Source organism: Scleropages formosus, chromosome 13, assembly GCF_900964775.1.
Source record: "Scleropages formosus chromosome 13, fSclFor1.1, whole genome shotgun sequence".
Lineage (NCBI taxonomy): Eukaryota > Metazoa > Chordata > Actinopteri > Osteoglossiformes > Osteoglossidae > Scleropages > Scleropages formosus.
In genome coordinates this window covers 14,177,016-14,201,324 of record NC_041818.1, presented here as the reverse complement: position 1 = coordinate 14,201,324, position 24,309 = coordinate 14,177,016, and the positions used below count along the sequence as shown (strand labels likewise).

At 45.2% G+C, this 24,309-nt stretch overlaps 1 protein-coding gene across 2 annotated transcripts in view; it reads left to right on the top strand.

Moving 5' to 3' along the window:
- The first annotated feature begins 6,151 nt into the window (after positions 1 to 6,151).
- LOC108929734 (ephrin-B3-like) overlaps positions 6,152 to 24,309 on the top strand; it is a 48,190-nt gene continuing 30,032 nt past the window's right edge. For both annotated transcript variants that reach the window (XM_018744464.2, XM_018744463.2), the window contains exon 1: positions 6,152 to 7,351. In XM_018744464.2, the coding sequence (XP_018599980.1) occupies positions 7,200 to 7,351 (152 nt within the window). In that variant the 5' untranslated portion in view covers positions 6,152 to 7,199. The remainder of the gene's footprint in view (positions 7,352 to 24,309) is intronic.

Genomic DNA, 24,309 nt, shown 5'->3' with positions numbered 1-24,309 from the left:
GCCTGAATACATGAAACAACGGGTCCAAGTGGGTCCTTTTTAATTTTACATAACATACAATTAAAAATGTAGTGAAGAAATGCTTTTTTGATCTAATTTAACGCTTTATCATTACCACTCATTTTTTGCACCTTAGCTGATTTTTGCATCTAAGGTGACTTAGAGCGTTAATGGTTTGTACAGCTTGCTTAATGGTACCACAGTACACAGGTCCTGCTGATACTTGAACCTGGTTCAGGTTACAAATCCCTCTTCTTATTCACTAGGGTACATGCTTCCCCAGCTGACATTCCCATGTTGTCTTACGTAAGCAGACTGCATCTCCCCGAGAGAAGAAAAGACCCTCCATCCAGCCATGAGTGGCAGAGCTACCTTTTGCTTTTACCATGCAACTCCCATATATATGATACTGTGTTAGGAACCATGTTTTCCTTCCCTTGTTATGTCTCTAGGGAGCAGACACCAGATCCAGGGATGATGCAGTGAATGATCAATCGCGCATTCTTCCACACATGGGATTCAACACACGCAGGTGGATGCTGCTCGCTGGAATTCAGTCTTTTGCTTTTGAATCCAGCCAGGGTGGAATCTGAAAAATCAAAACTTGTGCCATAATATCTACATGACACACTGTCCTAGACTTGGAGGTTGTAAATTCAAACCCTACCCCCTGCTCTAGTACCCCTGAGCAAGGTGCCTTCCCTGAATTTCTCTAGAAAAAAAAAAAAAAAAAGAAACAATTACTCAACTCTAAAAATGGGTAAAGGGTTGTAGGTATGTTAACATTGTAAGTCACCTTGGAGAACACATTATATTATCTGAAACCGCTTGTCCCATATGGGGTCGCGGGGGAGCGGGAGCCTAACCTGGCAACACAGGGCATAAGGCTGGAGGGGGAGGGAACACACCCAGGACAGGACACCAGTCCATTGCAGGGCACCCCAAGCAGGACATGAACCCCAGACCCACTGGAGAGCAGGATCCAGTCCAACCCACTGCACCACCATGCTGCCTTGGAGAACAGTCTCAACTAAATGAGCAAATGTGATACACGTCTAAAAATGATCACACATTCACTGTCAACCTTTAACCAGGGGAAGATGTGGATAATTTTCAGTGATCTAATGTAAAGTTGCTATGCGCTGATGTTTCCTCTTAATCTGAAACACATTTGCATTTATTTAGCAGGCGTTTTTCTCCAAAGTGACTTACAATGGATCCTATGTAGTGTTACCAGCCCACACACCTTATTCATCAAGGTGACTTACACTGCTAGAATGACTTATACTGCTGGAACATGCGTTGTTCTGTTCTTCCCAAACTTTTAACGTTTTTCTTCCCCCCTTGAGCAGTTCTGTGATGTTGAGGTTTTATAGTTCACATCTGAATGGGTGTCAACTGAAAGCAGATCACCCTAGTGAAGCGCGAGGAAACATCGGGTTAAATCCTGCTCTTATTTATATCTGATCCAGGGTCAATTACCACACATTCCCTGATGAAATTCTTCAGAGACTGAATGTAAACGCTTTGATTTCCATGGCGGCGGCTGCCGCGCTTGGAGAGCACCCAGCTGTGGCATTTCAGCAAAGGGAGAGAGGAGGAGTGCAACTTCACAGCATGAAATCTAGCGTCACCTGCATGACAGTTTTTTGATAGAATAATTATAGATTGGCCTTTTTCCGAAGCCGAACGTATTTGTATGCGTTAGGTGCAAAGTGTGCCGTCTGAGCGAGACTCCGCGGTGACTGCTCTGGGTGGTGGGAGTACCGCTGTCAGGAGTCCCAGCTCGCCGTCGCATGCGTGTTATAAGCCCATCCCCCACGCAGGATGAGGACAAAGAGCTGCGCTTTAGCCGGAACAAGTAATCTCCAGTGGCCCTCAGACAGCACGCCGGAAAGTCATCCCTAACCCATCACACCAGCAGGTGGCGTAGGAGTTAAGGAGCCGGGCTTTCAGCCAACGGACAGCATTCTCTGTTACCCTTGAGGACTGTAATTACCCTGCATCAGTTCAGATCCTGCTTTAATACTGGATAATACTGTAAGCTAAGTAATTTGTTTTGGATAAGAGTGTCAGCTAAGCAACTGAATAATAATAATTTGCTCCCTTTGTTGAATGAAGCGGGTGTTATTAAAAAGCGTTGCTATGGGATATTTGGGAGGCGGTGTCATCGTACCTGAACCGCACTAGCTATGGATCGTCTGACAAGTCTCCCACAAATCTGACAGTTGAACTTAATATTTGCTTAACGAACATGTTTATTTACAAGGATTTACATGGCTTGCTATTTTGTGCACTCATCTGTTTATACAGCTGGATAATTACTAAAGCTGTTCAACTTAAGCACTTTTCTCAAGGATAGAACAACAATTCCCCACCTGGGAGCTGGCGGTGAAAACTTGTGACCAGCCCAGGTCCTTAACCACTATACCATCTGTTCGGATACACTGTGTCCTCTTTTGTGGCTACAATTGGAGGCTCCAGTTCCCAGAGTCCTTGAAGGAGCAATAGAAGGTGACGACTGAGTGGAAGAGGGGCAGCAAATGCCTCTTCTGGCCAAGCTGGAGGAAAAATTTGGAACGCAGGATGAAAATGGACCTGGTTGTGGAGGATGTCCCAGACCGCGTAGAGTATAAGCAGAGGTAGGTACACCCCGGTTAGAATGGGTCAGCACCCTACACATGCCTGTTTACCCGAAAGGTAGAGCTTCTTAAAGGGGAAAGGAATTCGAAATCGGCTGGAGGGAGGCAGTCATGTGAGCACAGGTATTAACATTCACTCATTTAGCTGATGCTTTTCTCTGAAGCAACTTACAGTGTTAAGGTTACAATTATTTACCCATTTATGGAGCTGGTTAATGTTACTGGAGCAATTTAGGGTAAGTACCTTGCTCAAGGGGACTACAGCCAGAGGTGGGGATCAGACCTGCAACCTGTGGGTCTAAAGGCAGGAGCTCTAACTATTACGCTACTAACTATCCCAAAACAAGACATAATGTATAATATCTGCAAAGATGAAGCTGGATTAGACCCCACCTCAACATTCTTCACAACATTTACATGCTTAGATGATGCTTCCAAAAAGGCTCACATAGTTTGCCATTGTTGATACATCTGGATAATTACAGAGAATAACAGCAGCTCCTCTCAAGGCTTTGAATTTGCAATTCTTCAGTCACAGTCCGGTTAATTGACATCTGCAGCATCACCTGCCTGACATTAAAGGAGAAACGTTTGTCCACCTGTCTGCTGGGATCACGTGACAGAGTGAAATGCACAGGAGCTCCCTGCGGCAGAGGGCAAGCATCCACGTGAACCTCACGCCCAAGAGCAAAGACAGGTCACGAACCCCGTGAGCACTTCCGCCGATGAGCGTGCAGGCACACGGCTGATCAGGCAAACACACGTACCAGCGCCAGGATCCGCAGGCTCTTGTTTCACCTGCGTTGGGACACATCTGCTGGCCATGCAGGTAGACAGCGGTCACCAGAAAACCGGCAAGAAGATGTGACTTGTGAAGCAATTCGAGGTCAGAAATGTCAGATCAATCGGGGGTGAAACACCTCCTGTTTCAGTACGGATCTGATGGCGCCATTGCGTTGTAGCGGAATTCTTTTAATACCCTGAAAGGACCAAAATTTAAGGCACTCGTGCAGAGCGAAATGAAAGGCTCTTCAAAGACAAGAGCATAAACAGGCAAAATCTGACACTTTATGACTAAAGTGTCTTGATCTGTGTGTGTGACATAGAGCTTTTAATTGAATACAACAGGCTTTTTAATTCCCCTCTTAAATGAAGGCCATGGAGGATTTCGAACCCCAGATCTGAATTTCCTTTGCATGTTTTCCCGCATGGGATCCTCTGGGTATTCTCACCAATATGCATGCATTATTAAGTCTCACTTCCACTCTGCCAACTAGGATAAAAGAAACGAAAAGTGAGCGTGTTTCTTGAAATTGCTGTAATTTATGTATCAAAAACTTTAATCTCCAAAACAAGATCCATGAGAAAACTTATCAGGCTTATCCTTCTATGTAAAACTACTGAAGAAATTGAATTATGACTATGCTGTCAGTTTTTTCCCACGCTGTATGTAAGATTGAAATTCCATCTCAAAATGACGTGCTATACTTCATGGTCATGAATATCAGTCCACTCACAAGGTCATTTTGAAGTACGGTGCTTGCAGCACAAAGCTGATCGCATGGCGAGGGACACTTTGGTAGCTACATTAAATAAATATGCCAGTAGGCAGTGTCCTGGTTGGGGCTGTCACCTTACACTGAAGGTTCTGCGTTTGAATCCCACTCCTACTGCAGTAGCACTGATCAAGGTACTTACCTTGAACCATTGCAATAAGAATACGCTACTGTGCAAATGTCAATCGGTGATGATTATCTAACATCGTAATTCACAATAGACAAAGGCATCTGATAAATTAATAACAAGAAGAGCAGCAATAATGATAATAGAGTAGGTCCGGGTGTGCGAGTGACACAGAGAGAGTGTGTTTCACTGATCTAAGGTGTGTGGGCTGGTAACACTACATAGTATCCGTTGTAAGTCGCTTTGGAGAACAATGTCTGCTAAGTGAATAAATGTAATGTAATAGGGAGATGAATGCTGGGCTGTTTCTTTGCATGGCTTCAGATCTTGACCGGTCTACATAGAGTTTCCTCCAGGTGTATGTGTGCAAATGCTTTCTGACTGACTGTAAATTGGCTGTGGGTGTGTGTATGTGGGGGAGAGAGAGGGAGAGAGAGACTGGGATTCCCACCACTATATGATCTTGCCTCATGCCATTTCTGTAATAGGGTCCAGAGCACTGCAGCCATGATTTGGACAAGCAGTTACTGAGAATGAATGAATGAATGAATGAATGAATGAATGAATCTTTCGTTTATGTAACTTCTCTCATCCAAGCCCCTGAGACCAGCTCTGTGTTCAAGCTGCCACCTAATGCAGAAGTGTGTGCCACCCATTGTGGGGGGACGAAGGGCAATCACGCTTTACATGTCATTCTCCGCAGAAACCAGCGGCAGCGGAGTGGAAGGGAGCTGCTCGGAACAAGCGAGCTTGATTGCAAGGATTTTTTTTTTTCCAGCTCAGATTTGCAGATTGGCTTGTCCAGAACGAGCTTCTCCAAATTGTGTCCCTCCGCTATGCAGCGGATTACTGTCTGGGGTTTTTTTTTTTTTTTTTTTTTTCTTGCTGATGAACGTATTCGATCAAATGCAGAACCTGCGGAATCCATCAACGTGTGGGCTCGTCCTTGCCGCTCTTCGCAGCCATTCGGTGGCGAACACGGGCTGCTGTTGCGCCGACTGTCCACGCGGTGGCAGCGTCTGTACGAGTTAGTGAAAAACCACAGCGGCGACAGCGAGCGTGGCGCCAGGCCCCGTGTGTAAGAGTGGCCCGAGGACGAGGCCCGAGGCCCGCTGTAGAACCTTGTGTGTGCGCGCGCCTGGCCTTCTCCGAGCCTGTCATGCAGCGTCATAGCGCGCGGCTTTGTCCGCGTGAGAGTAACGCTCGGTGGCGGCGGTTGCGCTTTCACGCGGACCAACTGACCACACACACACACGACATGTAGTCTTGCAGCCTGTGACCATGTACTTTACTGGCGTTCTGCAAATAATCAGCTGGCTGGAACAAGTCCTGTAATCGGTTGTAAGGCGATACTTGTGTGGGGAGGGGAGGGGGTGCACACCAAAAGATCAGCGGGGGCGCTTGAGCCCTTTCGCGGGCTTTAGGGAGCGTCTCGTGCGAGGCGAGGTCAGTGAGAGTGTGTGACTCGGAGTAAGTAAAAGTAGTTGGTGTGTTTTAAAAGATACAAAAAAAAAGGAATCCTCTGCGAGCATCCCTGTGGTTTCAGCCCTTCACACACATCTTTCGCCTGTATTTTCGGAGGGAAACGAGGAGCTGTAGATGGAGGGACTGAGTGAGGGATAAAATATCCGCCGGATAACGCCCCCCCTGTATTAAATGTAGGAAAAAATCCGCTCCGCGCTACGTTAGCGCGCCTGTGAGGCGGAAGATGGGGTTTTTACTCTCTCTCTCTCTCTCACTCACACACACACACACACACAGCCCTCCCTCGAGTGAGCGGGCGGTCTGTCAGTGTGTCACTAGCGCCGCTCCAGTCAAACGCGCGTGGAGCCGCGGAGGGAAGGATGGAGTAGAGAGGATGGAGCGGTGAACGCGCAGCACTGTCCCCGAGCACGCCGGAGCGCGCACCTGTTTCCTCACACCCTCCTGTGGAATAGTTCTCGTCTTCGTCTCCTCTGTGGGTCACATTTTCTGCATAACTTTAACCCACGTTCCCTACAGATGTGCGTTTTTCTTCATCGTTCATTTTGACGTTTTTCGGTGTGTTTTGGTAGGAGTTCGCTGTTCCACCCCGGGTGCTGTTATTCTGAAACACGACCTGAAGTGAGGTACCGAAGGATTCATTGTGGTTTCTGCTGTTCTGGGGAATAATTACCAGTTGGAGGAAGAGGAGACTCAAACTGCCCAGCAGCCGCAGCAGCAGCAGCGCGTGCTTCAAAGGATGGAAATTTTACGCGGAAAGAGAACTTAGACCTGGACTACTCATCCATTTTGACCCCCTCATTCTCATTTCCCCCCCCCCCCTCCATCCTTCTTTTTTGGAGCAAACAATTGGAATGAACGAGGGGGAGAGGAATGGGAGAGAAATCAAACAAAACCCGTATTGAGAGCAAGGAACAGCAGTTAGAACAAACCAGCACAGCCCACCGCTCGAACCTAATAATATATCATTGAACCTGCACTCAAACTGGGTTTTTGTTTGTGTTTTTCGCCTCGGAAGATTTCTTTGTTGCGGGGAGGGGGTTTTTCGTGCGAGTCCGCAAACGGCGACCTTCGCTAGAAAAAGGGACTAAAGACATAATTAGAAAAACATGGATTCTGCATAGCACTCGCAGAGCTGAGCACAACGCAGGAGACTCGCTCGATTTGCTCTTGATTTGCTCTGGCATGATCTCCTCAAAGCACCGGAGAAACTGACCTAACTTTTTTTAAAGCCACGTTTATTAGATTTTTTGTTTGTTTTTTTTTTGGTCTTCCATCCATGCGGTTGCTTGAGTGAAGCACTGAGGGATCGTCCTGTACTAGTCCGCCGCTCGGATCACCTCTCCAGTAAAACATCCGTCCGTGCAGTTATCTGTGAGAAAAGCCATTTGGATGGGGGGCGACAGGCGAGCTCCGGAGGGGACCATGGCGTGTCGGAACGGCGGAGTCGGGGTGGGAATTTTACTGCTCTTCCTGGTGGATTTACTTGGGATCTCTGCGACGAACATGGAGCCCATATACTGGAATTTCCTGATGAACAAAAGGTAAGCGGACAACTCGGACTTCACAACTTCTTTCCTTAAAGAATCCATAGTACGTGTTAAATGTCGTTGTGACTGGGGCGGTTCGATGCGCCTTAGTAGAAACAAGTAGCAAGCATGTGTTGAAATACTCTCGTCTCGTTGGTTTTTGCTCTGAGCAGCGCGAACTTGCACCCCTGGGGCGCGAGCTCCTAGCGTGCGAGCGCGATGTGGACCTGCGCTGCAGTGATGGGGAGGGACGGAGGTCCCGGCCCGCGTGACCGGATCACTCTCACTGGCCACCGAGGAGGAGCATCAGTCGGTTGGCACATGGTGCTACACACACACGCGCACGAGTAATTTAAGTTAATGTGCTCATAATCTGGTACAACATCTTTAGCAGAAATATGAGACAAGGTCTCGCGGAGAACTCCAGCTTGCCCGTTCAGCCTGGTGTCTGTGGTTAATTTTTACAGTGCAGTAGATCGTGGTCATGGTGCTGTGCGCTGGTGATGATCAGTGATGGGTTGTAACTTCAGGACAGGAGGAGCTGGAGTTCGGGTCGCACTCAGGTCGGGACCTTGGCGCTGCAGCCCAAGCACGAACAGGGGTAATAGTGAGGGTAATGCATCTTGTCATCTTTTGTTGAGGGTCTCCGATAATCTATACTAATTACTGCAACTAATACATCTGGTACGAAAGTAAATGAGATGCTTTCGCGTGAAGTGGGTTTAGTGCATATAACGCGCAGAGGTTCACCTAAAGGATTTAAAGGTAGTTAGTGCAGGGTTTATTTAATATCGAGTGCTCTCGGCTGCAGAGTCTGAGCAATATTGTTGTTGTCCCAAAGCTCATTGGAAGGAGGGAATCCTCTGCTTGGGTGGAATCTGCAAAGGACTAAGTTTCAGCGATTCCAGGATTTCTCCTCGGCTGGAGTTGGATTCATCCCGCGGAAAATTTGGTTACATCGACTGCCACTTAATTTCAGATAACACATAGTTAAGTTTGGATTTTTTTCGGCTCCTCTGCCAGTGACCATGAAGGTGACAAACTCTGTGATGAGCGGGCAGCGCAAACCAACTTTATTTACTTTGACAGTGATTTTCATGCTAAAATGTGGGTTAGAAGAAGGCCGTGACGGTGACTCAGAGCTCGCCGTGAACGCGCTGAATCATTCACTGTGCTCCAGGTATGCGTGGGTCTGCTATCCCACTTTCTGGCAGGAGTTCCTAATCAGCGCCTTGTTGCTTCTCCAGCTAATGGCAGAAGCTCCCGCAAAGGACGCCGAGGAAGTTAACAGTACTCGTGTTCGCGCTGCATTCGTGACCTTCAGCCTGAGGCTGCTTATTAGTCAATATGAGGGTTTGGGAAGGGGGGAAGAAAGAGAACTACAACTAGGCTGCGCAGTGCCTGCCAGCTCCTGGACAGTCAAGACATGATGAAGTCAAGTTGTTAAACGCGTTTACTTTCAAAAAACATGCTGCTGAAAGTTTTTTCTTTTTTTTTCTTCCTTTAGTCGTAAATTCTACAGTATTTCTCATGAGATATGTATATGAGATATAAATATATACACCTTAGCTTATGAACGAGGAGCGGGAGACCTGCCAACATGTTCCTTTTTGTCTTCATTGCTGTGGACCGGTGCCTTTCGGACGTGACAAATTAAAAGCACAAATCCTGACATGTGTCCAATTTAGCAGTTAATTACATTGCTTAAATGGCGGGAACGGCGAGAGCGCGAGCTACATGACTGAGGGATTAATACATCGACGGAGACACGGGCTGAAAGCGCGCGAGACCTAATGAGAGGAAAGACATGTCGAGGAGACCTATTCGCCGGCCCTTAATGAATATCGATGTGGTAAAATACACGTAATACACTGTTGAGCTGTGTTGCCTGTTCGTCCCCTTAAATAAGAATGAATCCATGCAAGAGCATCAATGAGAAGAAAAACATGCTCAAAATTTTACCTCAGAAATGACAGCGCATTAGTATGTACCCATCTGACACAATGAGATAGTGGTAGGTAATGGAGTGGAGTAGGTAAACACATGAAAATTGTGATTTGGCTTTCCAAGGACATTGGTGGCAATTTAAAGGCTTTACCTTACATTCTGCCTCAAGCTACTCTTGGGTGTAACAACTGTGCAGAATTTAGCTCCTAAACCGATTAATACATCATACCTGTCCCACCAATTGCCTTCCTCAGGTTTATTTTTTTAAAATAGGACAACCTTGAGATAGCTGTCCCTGAGTATACACACGGCAACATTTGAGCACTTCTTCGTTTGGCTGTAGGCAACATCTCCAAATAAAATGCGCTTTTTAGCGTCACAGCTTGTAGCACCGCTGCCTCACAGCACCTGGGCTGTTTTGGAATGGGTTCAAATTCAGCTGAGTCTGTATGGAGTTTACATGTTCTTCCTCTGTTTGTGTGGGTTTCCTCACACTCCAAAGACATGTTTCAGCTAAAATGATGGCCCTGAATTGCCAGTAGCATGTATGTGAGTTGCTACCCTGTGATGAACTGGTGTCCCATTCACGATGTAATCTACTTAGCCTTGTGTCCTGTGCTTTCAGGATGGGGTCCTGTCTTGGACAAGTGTTTAAGCCGTGAGTGATTGTACTGGGAGATAAACACAACAGAACATTTAGCCGGATCTTGAGTGGCTGTCTTGGCTCTTTGAGTTGTTTTCGGGCCAAAAATAAACAGGCCGGCGTTTGCCAGACTGAATGTGGCTCCTCCTAGAAGCCAGGCCTAGTGTACAACCTTTGAGTGCTACAAATGCTCCAAGGATGGTTGGCCTTTCTCACCGCTTGGGGTAAGTTGTACTACAGCTTCCCTCCCTCAAACACACATTAAAAATTAATCCCCACTGGCTTTTCAATAATTAATTAATCGTCAGTTAATTGGCTCCGGATAAAAGGCTGGTTAACTAGGCTAAGCGTTTCAAGTACAAATAAAAGGGATTTAATTCATACACCCTAAGTTTTCAAAAGGGTACTTGGGATGTGAGCAGGGGAAAAGTTAATGGGTCAAACTGATGTTTGATTCCACAGTCCCATCATTTGTATGCTTCGTTTTAGTCCATCTTAACTCCATTTCACAGACAGGCTTGCTCTTTCTCAGCACATTGTGCGTGCAGGTAAGTTGAGTGCTAGTTGTCTATTTGTGCCTGCATTTATGTATGTGTAAAGCACCTTCAGACTTCACTAGAATGATAATCTGTTTATGGGAGCCAAATTAAGAACACCTGTCTCATAAAATTACTTTTTTTCCACACAAGAATGATGCAAGGTATCAATTTGTTAGCAGACCCTACAATTTTGAGAAAGCTGTTGAGTTTTGAAAATTTCTCTGGGAAAGTTTCTATCTGTTCTGTACTCGGCTGTATGATCTGTTAGCAGAAAGTTTCATGAACAGATAATGAGTGGGGAAGGATGCTGAGTAGTCATCAAAATGTGTCCTGTGACCAAGGTCAGCGATGATCCTTGATGATTGATTGCTGAGAATATATAGTCTTGTGCTCCTTTCCACAACAAATACAGAATTCTCCAGGTTTTGGCTAGCCTGGGGGTGGCAGACATAACTTCGAGTTGAAGAGGATTTGGGGTTGGGTACTTCTTTCTGCTATGGAGGGAACTCAACAATGGAACCACCAAGGCTCAGCATTACAGGACCAAGGCTTCAGACAACCCCTGGGAGCAGCATGTCTATCATCTGTGTGTGGTTTTCAGACTGTTCTGAAATCTTTGTGAAGATTAATGGATCTGTGCATGATGTCGTTTGCGTATGAGTTGGTGCGTAATTAAACTTAGCGCGCAGCCATGTTCTACCGTAAGTCCCGGCTTTACGTCCAATGCTACTGCCGATGGGCACATCCAAGTAGCTGTTGCTGGCTGATGGAAAGCATTATGGATGGATCGGCATGGGCCAGCATGCATACCTGCATGGATTTGGTGTAACCTACTCCTCTGGTCTCACCATTTCTCACATGTTGTCTTGCCACTGGGCATCTTACCATTACCAATGTTCTTACACATAAATAACTGTAGTTGGGCTGTAGCCATGCTGGTTTTTGGTTGATAGTGCCAATTAAAGATTCAAAAAGAACTTTGGTATGGGAGAACGGAGCTGTGAGGACGCTCCAGCTCCACCCCCCCCCGCAATCTCCCCTGCCATTCTATTCTGCTTAAATGAGTTGAGTGGGGCTGCCAGTTCACTTCCTGTTCCTCTGTAGAGATTTGGCTGAGGTTTTTTTGCTGGATGAGCCATAAGGCAACAGGGCTGACACCAGTGTCATTTGCATAGTATACAGTTGAGAGATGTCAGCTCTTTGTTACTTGGGTCACCACAAAACTTAGAGTATGTTTCAGAGCTTAGCCTACACACACATTGACTGAAACTGCTTATCCCAAGTGGGGTCGCGGCAAGCCAAAGCCTAACCCGGCAACACAGGGCATAAGGCTGGAGGGGAAGGGGACACACCCAGGACAGGCCACCAGTCCGTTGCAAGGCACCCCAAGCAGGACTCGAACCTCAGACCCACCAGAGAGCAGACACAGGCCAAACCTGCTGCACCATCCCGTCCCCCCAGAGCTTAGTCGGAAATGGTAAAACTTTTTTTTTATTTATTTAGACAAGGTGCCTGTAGTTTGAAATCTAGCTCTTTCGCATGAGATTGTGTACCCTATTATGTATTACAATCCATTCAGTGTTACACCTACCAGTTCTTTTCACGTGTCACTGAAATCTACATTTTTTTTACTTTATTGAATCTGAAATGCTGGAGAACAATTACAACACGTAAGGAAAACTAAGACAGCAAATTACGTGTTTAGAATTAAACACGTCCAGCATTTGATTTGCTTAGTGAAATTGTACATTTCAGTAATGTTCAGGCTAATGAAATGTCTAAGTTTCTTGCTTCAAGATATAGAATTTATCGTTGCTGTAAAATATAGTAGTGTAGGTGTCCATTGCCTTTAAAAAGCCACCAATTAATTTCATTAAAATTTAAAACAAGTCTGTTATACTACATATTAATGCAGTTAGTCTTCATGATAATGCTTCATGTATTAGCATACATGTTGCCATAATTAAACTCCATTTATCGTGTGCTGGCTTACAGCTAATAAGGCAAATAATCAAATTAGTGCATTGATTGTTAAATCACTAGCAGTCCCTTTTGTAAATGTTTTTAATATACTGTAACTGTTAGACAAAATGTTAGAGTTGAAGGTATGTTAAACTTTGTTTTTCAGTGTAAATAAAGGAGTTTGTTGTCTTATGATTTTTGAAATTAAAGATTGAATTTAAATGTAAACAAGTTGTCTCATTGTGAGTGATTTTAGGTTTGCTAAATTAGATTCTGGAATATAGTATTTTATGAATCCTAAGGAAAAGCTGCTAAAAAAAAACAGAAGTTCGGGGGAGAGCAATGAAATTCAAAACTACGTTATTAATCCCGTAAGCTCTGTTTTGATCAGTCCAGAAAGGTCCCATAGAGCCTATGAGTAATTCCTGATGGTGACCTGTACTGGAAACATTGACTGGCGAGGCATTTTTTGTATGCATTCCATTGTGGTGCTTTACCAGATGCTAATGACCTGGCTCAGCCCTTTAAACCAGAGATTTTAGTGGTCCAGGTAATGCCCATCACCACATTCATGGTCATCTGAGCCCAGATGAATTGTTCAGTTATTTTGTGAAGCATAGATTTCTGTAAAGGCCACATTTAGCATTGTGTCGCCATAGTGTTATGGGAGGATTGCCATAACAAATACTGTTAGCAGGATGAAGGGGGCATCTTGTTACAACTCACGTGTTTATTTTTATAACTCTTTCCCCTCCCATTCATAAATGTTGCATTATACCAGACTGATGTTGAGCCTCGACAAGTGGTCGGAAGAGAGAGACCCCAGGGCAGAGTACGTTTAGCCTGTTCTTCATTATTGATCTTAGTCAGCTTCAAGAACAATTTGAGATGTTTTCCTGAAGGGTGAACCTCTACATGCACACATGTTAGCATTCATGCATTCCTTAATTTGCTTGATCTCCATTTCTACTTTATGGAAAAAAAAAAAAAAATGTTGACCCAAGTGAGGGGAAAAAGTAGTTACTACTAGAGGGTTGGATCATTTTCAGCATTGAGGTTCTAAGTTTTTTTTTTTTTTTTTTTCCCCCCCTTCTTCCCACTGCCCCTCTTTTACATATTGTTCATTTGTTCCAGACTTGCTTCCCTTCCCCCCTTCTCTACTCCCCTATTTCAACAACCACCTCTTCTTGGAACGTGTTGCTGAAAGGCTTCCCCTCTCCTGTGCTTTCTTGCCTTTCTCCCCTGCCAAACCTGCAGAATGATTCCACCTCCTCATTTCCTCCCCACCCCCTTTCCCTCCCTCCTGCTTTCACTCACTATCTGCCCCAAACCAGTTTTTCTTTTCCTCTAAATCCCTCTCTCTCATATTACTTCTCCTGGCTACTGTACGTTTATTTAAATGGATTTTTCCTCACGGTGGGCGGTCCACTGGTTTTGTGCCCCCACCCCCCTGGTGAATAATTTTAAGATGCTTAAGCGTAATGAGGAGCAAACGCTTTTGCCAAAGCAATAACGTTTGTGCATTTTGTTGAATGAGCCGGGCACGTTGCCAATGACAGCATAAAAGTCCACGATCAACTCTTGCCGTCAGGTCCTGTTGCCTCCTGTCCTTGCTGGCCTCTGCCCCCCCCACCATCACTCATCCTGCTCTCTCCCTCATTCCTTGCCTCTCCACTGGACTCCAGCTGTATTGCAGGTCTTCAGCCTCAGGAGAGTGAGCAGATGTAGCGCTTCCTTTCATCGGTGTAAAGAATAGGGCTGCTAAGGCCCATAAAAATGAGGGAGCTAACAAAAGACCCCAAGCTCCTTTAACCCTTTCACTTCTTTGTCCCACAGACTTTCATTTGATCAATGTGTGTGTGTTCATGAAATACAAATGAGCCAAACATCCCCCCCAACCCGGATATAGGTCTTTAGTGTTGATGCTGAAGTTGTAGGTTCTTTCTGCCAACTCAGCAGCTGCTCAGATGTTGCTGTCTGAACCTCCAGCTGTGAGTTTTATGGAAGCCCAGACACAATAAGCCACAGGCCAGCGATGTTGGGCACCAGTTGTGGGGCTGGGAATACTGGACTCGGAAAGTGCCGTATCACAATGTTGTAATTACTTTGTTTTGTTTAGCAGGCCCATTTATGCTACATGGCTGAACTTCTTATCCTGCAATTTGCCTGAACAGCTGGGTGCTCCACTAGACGATCCTTCTTTTCTGTGGCTGCGGAGTGGTTTGCCCTGAGTCCCAAGGCTCCATCTCTTGGGGAGGCTGAGCTGTGTCACTTGCCCATCATGACATCTCTGCAGTGGTGGGACATAATTGATATTGGGCGGGGGTTTATTCCTGCTGCTGCTTCCTCCTTGTCTCTTGTGCTGTGCCTGCTGGCTGCCTGTCTTGAGGTGCATTGATGCTCCTGTTATGTGGCATGGCACTGTATGACCTTTGACATGTAAACAGATGTCAGTTTGGCAGTTTGAGAATGTACTTAAGGAAGAAATAAAGGGCAGCTTTTCTCTTCTGCTGTCATGTCCATTTCCTTAACCACATACAGGCTATGATGATATGATCCATGTCTGCAGTTCCACTGCTCACACAGTGGCCTTGTGGGCTCTGAAAAGCAGTAGATTTTCCACTGTCAGATATGGTGCAATTTCTGTTTTAAACACAGCACTTATTTCCAGGAGTAATTTCATAATGTGGTGTAATTTATTGAGCACAGTGTTAAACAGTAGACTTCCCTATTTTTGAGTTTTGGAAAGAGGGTCTGAGGCAGCTGATTTGCCGAATATACAGATTTTTTTTTTTTTTTTTTTTTTTTTAAATGGCAATTTTGAACCCCCCTTGTCCTGTAATAATGTTAAGAAAGAAAAGCTAAATCGGCATCCTTTATACATTTCGAAACTACATGAGGACAGTTGGAGTAGTAAGTGACTTCTTTTTCACTTCAACCACTTTTAGTTCTCTTTTGCGGTATGGTAAAATAAAAATATATGGATACGGTAAAAAATAAGTTGGCTGATAATGAGCAGACCCAGAAGTTAACATGGGTGGTGGGGGATTCTACCCCAAGGAAAACAAATGGAAAAGCAAAATGTGAGTATAGCAGAGTAGGCAGGGTAATTCTTTGACACTTAAGAGATGTTGAATTGTGCTCTATACTGTCCACTTTCCTCTTCTCCTTGCTCTCACTGTAGAGAGCTTAAAAAGGGCTTAGAAGTAGTTACTCACTGTTCTGGACTGGTATGCTCACTCTTCTCTGTAACGATAGACAGTGCATGTTATAATGTGCTTACATTTCAGAAAGTATAAATTAGTGGGTATCTACATGGGAAGTCTCACATGGGGGAGAATGGGCTGTCTTGGGGTGAGCTGACTTAGTAACTTACTGCGGTGTCTTGAGTGTCTTTGTTAATTTTAAAGAGCACTGTCACTGACACTGAGAGGTGGACATTAGACAATTTCTTACATGCACTATTTTTAGTCAGGTTTGTCTTTCTGTGTATTAAGCTTAGTCCCACTTCAGGCCAGTGGAGAATGGATTTGTGTGTGGGGTGGTCACACATGCATCCTTGGCCTTGAGCTGTATCGGCACATGAATTTCACACAAAGACCCCTTCTGGGGGACCCCCAAACAAACAAAAACAGATGCAAGTTCTCTTCAGAAGCGTGGAAGTGAATGGGGAATAAACAACAGAATTGCCTGTACCACTTGACCCTGTCATGGGGGGTGCACGGGAGAGGCGCTTAATCCCCCTGCAGTCACTGCACCACCAGCCCCCTCGAGCACTGCTTCAGCACGGCATGCTTTGCTGTCAATCAGCAAACAAAGCTGTCTGTGCGGGGATTAAATCTCTCTCCCTTGCTTATCCCCCCCCCCCCCCCATGTCCCCAGCCCCTTTTTCCTCAAAATTCAGATGCTTTATTAGCATGGCCAGCTACTTCTGATTGTTGCCAAAGCAATCATGGCAGTGTGAGGCTTCTGGCTAGAACTGGGAGGAGCACTACCATCACCTGCTGTACGATGGCGTGTCTCATCAGCTTTTCGCAGCCGGGCCGACCCTGCACCTCAGCTTGGGCTCTCGCTGCCGTTGATGGCGAACGCCGAGCCACCTGTCACTCTAGGTGTCCCGGGGGCAACTTGCCGATGCTCATTCATGTCACCGATCTCCCGATCTTGGGTGTTCGTGTCGGGAGCCGTTTGGTAACGTTTCTCGGTCCTGGCGTCTGCGGTTCAGCGGTTGCACTTCCTGAGCTTGCGTGTTTTCGAGGTGTTGCCAGGCGATTGTATGTGAGACATTTACATATTTCTGGGTAGCTTTGAACCTAAGGTTGAATTTCCTATGAATGTTTACTTTGTCATCACCAGCTTTGATGGAAGTGGATCTCAGTATTAACTATACCTGCAGATGCGTTCTTGTTTCTTAACCTCTCAGTGTAAGATTATGATGTTAAAATACATTAAACTGTTCAAGGAACTAATGCAGAATAACTTTGTGACAAATACTAAGTCTTCTTCATGACGGCAAATATTTAATCCAGTGAAACTGATTGATATGCTGATAGTCCCACCCTCATTGCACCTTTTGTGCCACTATGTCCTCTATACACTTTTTTTTCACATCTCATTCTGACACGTCCTCATCCTCCTTTCACTTGCACAGAAACTCTCGAACTAAACAACAAAAGTGAGAAAAGCTATTTTAAGCCTGGACACACACACACATGCACGCACACACAAACTCACACAGATGGAAGGCCATTTCAACGAGAGCAGAGATGTTCCAGATTGGTGGATCAGCTTTAGGATTCTCCAAACATAGGGGTACAATTACTCTGTTGGTTAGCACAGGTTAGCTTCACTTCTGTTTAGAAAGGTTTCACTAAAACTACTCGCTTTAGCATTTTGAGTGCAGCTGTGTTCGGTATGAATAAACAGTCTAGTCAATTGCTGATCCAGTTGTATTGCTATTAAACCACTGGTCATGTGTCATACGTGCCAGTTCCTATATTGCTGGAAATGATTTTAGATAAGCAGTCAACAGTGATCACAGTTATAGCGCTTTTATTTTTTTTCTAATGTAAAAAGTGTCAGTTTTTTTTTTTTTCATTTTTTATGTCTTTATGTTCATGGTATATTGTACATCTAATGTAAAATCCATGCTTATTAAATACTTTATTCACCAACTTCTGTACATGTCCCTATAAAAATAAAAATAAAAATGTTTATATATATTTTATGCTGTGCGCTCTAGATGGAACACCCTGACACGGTCAGTAAGAGCATTTATAGTACTGTGATGAACTAACACTTCAGGGTTATGCATCCCTCTTGTTTTGATGCAGTCTCAGTGAATTAAGGCTGCTTGGTTTATTGGTTCAGCTGACCTTTGTTGGAGTCAAGCATATGCTCCATTCTTCAGTACAATGTTGAATTGCAGGGATAGAGCCTATTCATTCTCACTTTCTTTTTAAATGACTAGCACACAATGCCAATAGACCATATGAGGCTAAGATGTATAGCCTGTGAGTGTGTTGCAGTAGTCTGCTATAGTATTGTGTTGATTACTTAAAGTATGATCTTTTCTTTACCACACACAAAAACAGATGTGGAAAATGGTATTTAAGTTCCCGACGCTGTCTATTCACCAAGTGAAAGTATGTAAAAAAGAGAGTTTAAAAAAGCGAAAAATGGTGTCGCTAAAGGGATTTTGGTCTTTAATGTTCTCTCCTTAAACTTCTGCTGAAACAGAATTTGAATGTCCTCTAATAGAAGTGATTCCTAACCCACATGTAAAGCTAAACCAGATGTATGTGTGATCATGCAGTCATGTTTAGGCAGCAACAAGTCTCTTTCCCAAAAATGCAGGCTTAAATCCCACCTTGAGGCTAAATCACAGTTCACCTATTGTCCCGAAAAGGCTAAAGTTGCCCCCTGCTAACCATACAACCGTGAAGTAATTCTCATGGACAGAATAGGAGGATGGAAAGATGGGACAAAATGAGAATGCGCTTGATGTCATTTTTCAGAAATGAAATTCCTTTCAGCCAGACATACTGCTGTTCTATAGTGTCAGTAGAATGCAGCAAGTGAGAAAGACGAGACGAGAGATAATCCACTCCACCATGGACCACATCATTAACTATTTCATAGTCACACGTCACGTCATCGCTGCAACTTCTTTGTGCCTTTTCTCCCATCCAGCGGGTGTGCATTTTCACTCCGCCGGAGGTTATATTTGGATCTGCTCCCTCCTTTTTTCTGTAATCCCAAAACCATCTCCATACCCCAGCTCTAAATCCACAGGGTTCCCCTGTGGCCCCTCAAGTTTTTGTTCCTGTTGATCTCTTAGCCCCAGTGCTCCCTCATGCAGTTGAGCAGCGATCTCCATCTCTGATTGAGTCTCTTTCCTCTCCTCCTCGCTTTGATTTCTTAACGGAACTACCAAGCTCTAGGAGAAACGATCGCCGGACTCCAAATGTAATTCTGAAAGTAATGTGTTCCCCCTGCTTTCCTCACCCTCTCCTTTCCTTGCTCCTCTCCTCTCCTCTGCCCTTTTGCCTGGCCCCTGGCCCCTTTCCACCCCCCCAGGTCACTTCCCATTGTGATGTGGGCTGCTCCCGTCCTCAGACAAGCCCGTAGGATAATGGCACAGAGGAGTGCACCTTGCCATTCTCGTTAAATGCCATAACTGGCGAGCTCAAGAACAGGGCCCTATTTAAAATGGGCTGGAGATGGAGCGGGACTCTGTGCGGGAGAGAGGCCTGGATGACAGGCAGACAGAGGAGGCTCAAGCACTTGCACTGAAGGGTGTCATCGTGCTGGAAGTTTGCATGCTGGGGCCAGGTTCGAGTGTGTGTTAGTGTGTGTGTCTGGCAGCCTGTCTTGCGCTCTCTGGCAGTGCGTACAGCTCTCTGGCAAGAGGAGAAGAGGAGAGGGAGTCCCACAGAGACAGAGGGATTACACAGAATTATGTGCCGACCGCCACACACACGCGCTCGCGCGCACACGTCACTCCTGCCACACACAGATGGGATGGGTGTGCGCATGGTGATACATGTATAGAGAGACACACTTCGCAAACACACTTGCACACACAACGTTACACACGTGCGCTGGCTCAGTGCCTGATGGACATGCTATACAAACAAACACCCAATTTCACAAGAGTGTATTAATGCAGTCTGGCTCGCAGAGGGCTGGCTGTCCTACTGCCTGAGCAAACACAGGACTCCACTGCGCTGGTTTGGTGGGCCTCTAGGTAGAAAGGGTTTCAGGTCACTCTGTATTTAGGTGTAGAAGGGTTAGCGGATGGGGGCCTCCTAGATTTGGGTGTAGGGGTGTTGGGCCGATGTGTCTTTAGATGTAGAGGGTTTGGGACTGCTCTTAGTGGGTGTGGGACTCTGGGAGGACTTAGGTGTACAGGGTTTGGGATCTCTCTGAGTGTTTGGGGCAGCTTCTAGATTCTGGTGGGGGATTTGAGCGTTGATTGTACTGATTTAAGCGTAGATGGTTCGGGACTGCTTCTGGGTTTAGGCGTAGAGGGATTAGGATTGGTTCTGGATTTTAAGTGTACAGGGTTTGGTACCACTCTGTTTTTAGATGTAGAGGGATTAGGATGCTCTTAGAGGGTTCAGGACTGTTTCTGGATTCAAATTTAGAGGGTTTGGGCATGGTTCTGGATTTCGATGTAAGCAGACATGAGTCTTAACTCCAGATGGACTGGTTCTGCTACTGCCCGTGCTGTGCCTCCTGAATGTACTATCCATTTGCATGTTTCCTCTTTAGCACCTCATGTGCCAGCATTCCCTGTGCCAGTCAGAGTCAGGCTATCCCACAGACACATACATGTGCGCACACAGCAGAGATGGAAATTTAATAGTCTTCCCTTCCTTTTAAAAACCCTCCAATTACAGCCACCTCATTCCACACCCCCTTCCCCCCCACATTCCCTGTCCCTCTTTCTTAACAAGCAATCTTGTTAACGTCTGAGCCGTCCACTCTCTTGCTCCCTCTCTGCCTCTCTCCAGGATGGGAGGTGGGCAGGAGAAGGGGGGGAGGCGGGAGTGGAAATGGAGCAGAAAGGGGGGAGCAGGAGGACCGAGCGGAGGTACACCAGAAGAGAGGTAACACACAATGGAGCGAGCGGGTGGGCTGCCCAGATTACCGCTCTAGTTGAAGGGGGACGTAATTGCGTGCTGCGCAGCCCCCCCCGTCCCCATCCGCCACAGTTGGAGGGTAGCATTTGAAGGCGCGCTGTTCTGTATCCCGGTATAGTGACAGACCAATCAAAGAAACCATGGCAACACATCACAGAATAAGGACCGCTCTCTTAACATGTGTAAGTTCATTTTCAGAGTAATTTCTAGCTCTGAAATGTGAGACACCTGGGTTTCAGCACAAGCGAAGAAGGATGCCAAAATGCTTTGAAAATTAGTTATGCCCGAATTGATGTGTTAATTAAGAAACAGAATCCTAATTAATTGTAGAGCAATCCTGAGGTTATGCAGGACCTGATCAAGGGCAGAAACATGCAGGGGGGAGAAAGGTCAAGAAGAACCTCTTGACTCAACTTGAGGGGAGTTTGTTTATTTATTCATGTATTAAATCTCCTTGTTTAGTTTATTTTAGTCCAAGACTCCAAGGCAGACAGACTTTCCTGTGCTAAACTGTGTGTGGGCATTTCGACTCATCAATAAAACATTAACTGATTCTCATTTATTTGGATTCAATTTGTTTTCCTGTGTTTGGGAGCAATTTGATTTAATTACTATTGTGCGTTTCCACTTAGAGGTGCACATTGGTGTGTGTGTGTGTGTATCTATCTGTTCTCCCCTTGCTGGAATGGGAGAGCACTGGTCACACAATGAAGGCAGGGTGTTGGAAGGTCTGCACCCATTTGGGGATGTTGGCACACACGTTGTTATGTGTGTGTGTCTTTATGTCTGTGTGTGTGCTTAGATTCTCCCCTTGAGGAATGACAGGGAGTTGGATTGTTGGCAGATTGCTAGAAGGTCTGCATCCATGTAGGGTATTGGCGTGCATGCTTGTGTGTGTGTGTGTGTGTCTGACTGTGCATGCCAGGCACTGAGTGGGCTGCTCCTACTGCTGATGCCAGAGAGCGGCATGTACCCTGGCATCTCCTGCCTCCGTTGACAATTTAATAACACACTCAAGGGCCTATTACCCTAGAAAGCATAAGTGTGGTCTCTCTGCCTTGGTCTAGTTCGTGCTCCTGTCCTGTTAAGGGAAGAGCTGTTGATCCTGCCGCGTATTAATCCAGCCCACCTTTGGGAGCGAGACAGGCTTGTAGCCTTGCTTTGCACATTGCATTGTGGGCTCTTGAGTCACACACTTGTTAATTTCAAACTCTTGCTCAGGTGTTTGCTACTACGCAGTAACGTTTTGTTGCTATATGCAGCAATAAAGAGGGTGATCTTGTCGCCGCGCGCACAAGGCCAATGTTTTTCGTCTAGTTTTTTGTTGCTGGGAACAGTGACTCCCTGCTGGACTGAAATTAAAGTCAGTGTAACGTTATTTATATGCATATTAGACTTTATATTCACTCGAGCACTAGCTAGTTGAAAGGGGTGCCGGCTCAAAGGATGAAACACGGATGGTGTGAGATTTCAACCTCCTGCTAAAGTAGCATCTATCAAGCAAAGTTTCATAACGCATAACTGCCAGAGCAGGCCAAGGGTTTCTGAAGTGGGTGTGTCATGGATATTACTCTTGCACAAGTTTCGCGAGAAGTTGCCACAATCACAGTGTGCCACTGCTCACGGAAACCAAGTCTTAACGTGGAAGGTGTCATAGGAGTGCCTTCTGGGCAGCTAGGGGGACATCAGGATCAACAGAGATGAACAGGAAAAAGGAGGGAGAAGTACCACAGAATAAGGTGATCTTATATACATGTTTAAAATATGAAATATGGTAAATTCCTCAGCTGTCTAAAAAAGAAAAAAAAAATTAATTCCTTTTAATATGCATTTTTTTTTTAACTACTTAGGCTACTTTTTTAAATGAATTTTTCAGTTGGATTAATTGTTAGGTTCTATATGCTTTCTTTGTTTGTGAAACTTTTTTTGTGTGCTTGACAAATTATTTTTGATTTGTTTTTATTATAGCGGTGGCTAGTGTAGAAGTTACGTATGTGGACTCGTAACATGAAGGTTCTTGGTTCAAGTCCCACTCCCTCATACTGCTGTAGTACCCTTGAACAAGGTACTTACCCTGAATCAGTCCAGTAAAAATACCCTCCTATATATAAATGGGTCAAATACTGCAAGTTGCTTTGTATAGCGTTAGCAAATTAATAATAATTTTTAAAAAAAGCTAACCTTTGCAAGAACCTCTTAAAAAATCAACGATTTATCCATCCAGCGATGCTTCATAAACTGACATCCTGTCACAGAGACATCAGAGAGGCCAGTGTCTAACATACACAATACGTAACAAGTGTTTTTTGGTTCCCCTTTGCTATGCTCTCAGTCAGTGTCTTCAAAAATGTGTCCACCTTTCTTGTTCAGGCCCAACACACAACGCAGCCAGCAGTAGCCAGTAGTTTGCAGCACACCCTCCTTTTTGGCACATGTGGCTGCCACTTCTTTTTCTTCATTTCGTGGAGCTAGTACATTGTGACATTGGAAAAATGTTTTGCACCGCTGCTGAAAAATGACTAATTAACGTTTACTTTCCTGCTGCGTGCCAATATTAATTTTGTCAAAAGCAACACATAATTCCGAATAAACGAGAATGCATTTCACGACACATGAAGAACCTTAGACTTAGACCCGAAATTATTCAAGCACACATTTACACATAGTGGCGCAGTTGCTATCCAAGGACCTTATCCTCCGACGTTTTGTTAAAGGGTCATTTGACTTAGATCCTTAGCCTCTTCGCTGTTTGATTGTGAAGTTTTTGGCCATCTACCCACGGCTGACTCTTGAAAATACACACTGAGGTACTGCATGGGTTACCCGGTTAAATCGTTGTAAATTGATCAGATTTTGCAAGCTGCTTCGAATAAAAGTGTCAGCTAAGCAATGTACAATAAGTCTTGCCAATGACTTCTGCTTGCTGACTAACATTTTGGATTAACTCGTAACAATGTACCAATGTCGGTGGTACAAAATCAGCTTTCTTTATAATTGTCGCTAATACACTAGTTGATATGGTAGAAAATAATTGAAACAAGTGTAGCGCATTGATGCCGTTCAGATTAATCCTGGACTCCGTTCAGGCTGTTAAGATTCTTCTGTTTCAGAAGGCGAACTCAGAAAAATGTATCATTCATCCAGTTGTTTGTATATATCTGGAGTCGAGTGTGACTAAGCGTTCAATTAGTAGGAAACGAGTTTGAATGTGACCGACTTTATTAGTGGGAGTGTGCACCGAACACGATCGTTTCATTATGAAAAACTAAACTGAGTGTAAGCATTCATTCGAGGTTATGTTGCCGCGAGCGTGACCTTTATCATGATCTTTATATTTCACACGCAAAGGACACTGGGAAGTGTGTTTTTTGATATGTGTGCAGAGAAGAATTGGGTTACTAGGTCGGGGAGGGGGACGGAAGGTAAATCAGCCTGTGGGGAAGTGGTTATGGATAATGCACAATCTCTGAAATCTGCTACGAATGCCTTCTTGGTCCAGGAAGTCCAGGAGAATCTCAATGACACGATGGCCCGCTGGGTGAACGATCACACGCATAACCGCACGTGTAAGTTCGGGGCCCCCGACGGAGCCTTTAAGCTGTTGTGTTTGCCCGCTCTGCAGGTACAAGGGACAGGGCATGTTGTGAAATGTTTACTGGAGAAATGCGATCCGTCATTTCAGCGAGATGTTAAAGATGAGTTTCTCCTCCTCCTCCCTCTCTGTCTCCTGTTATG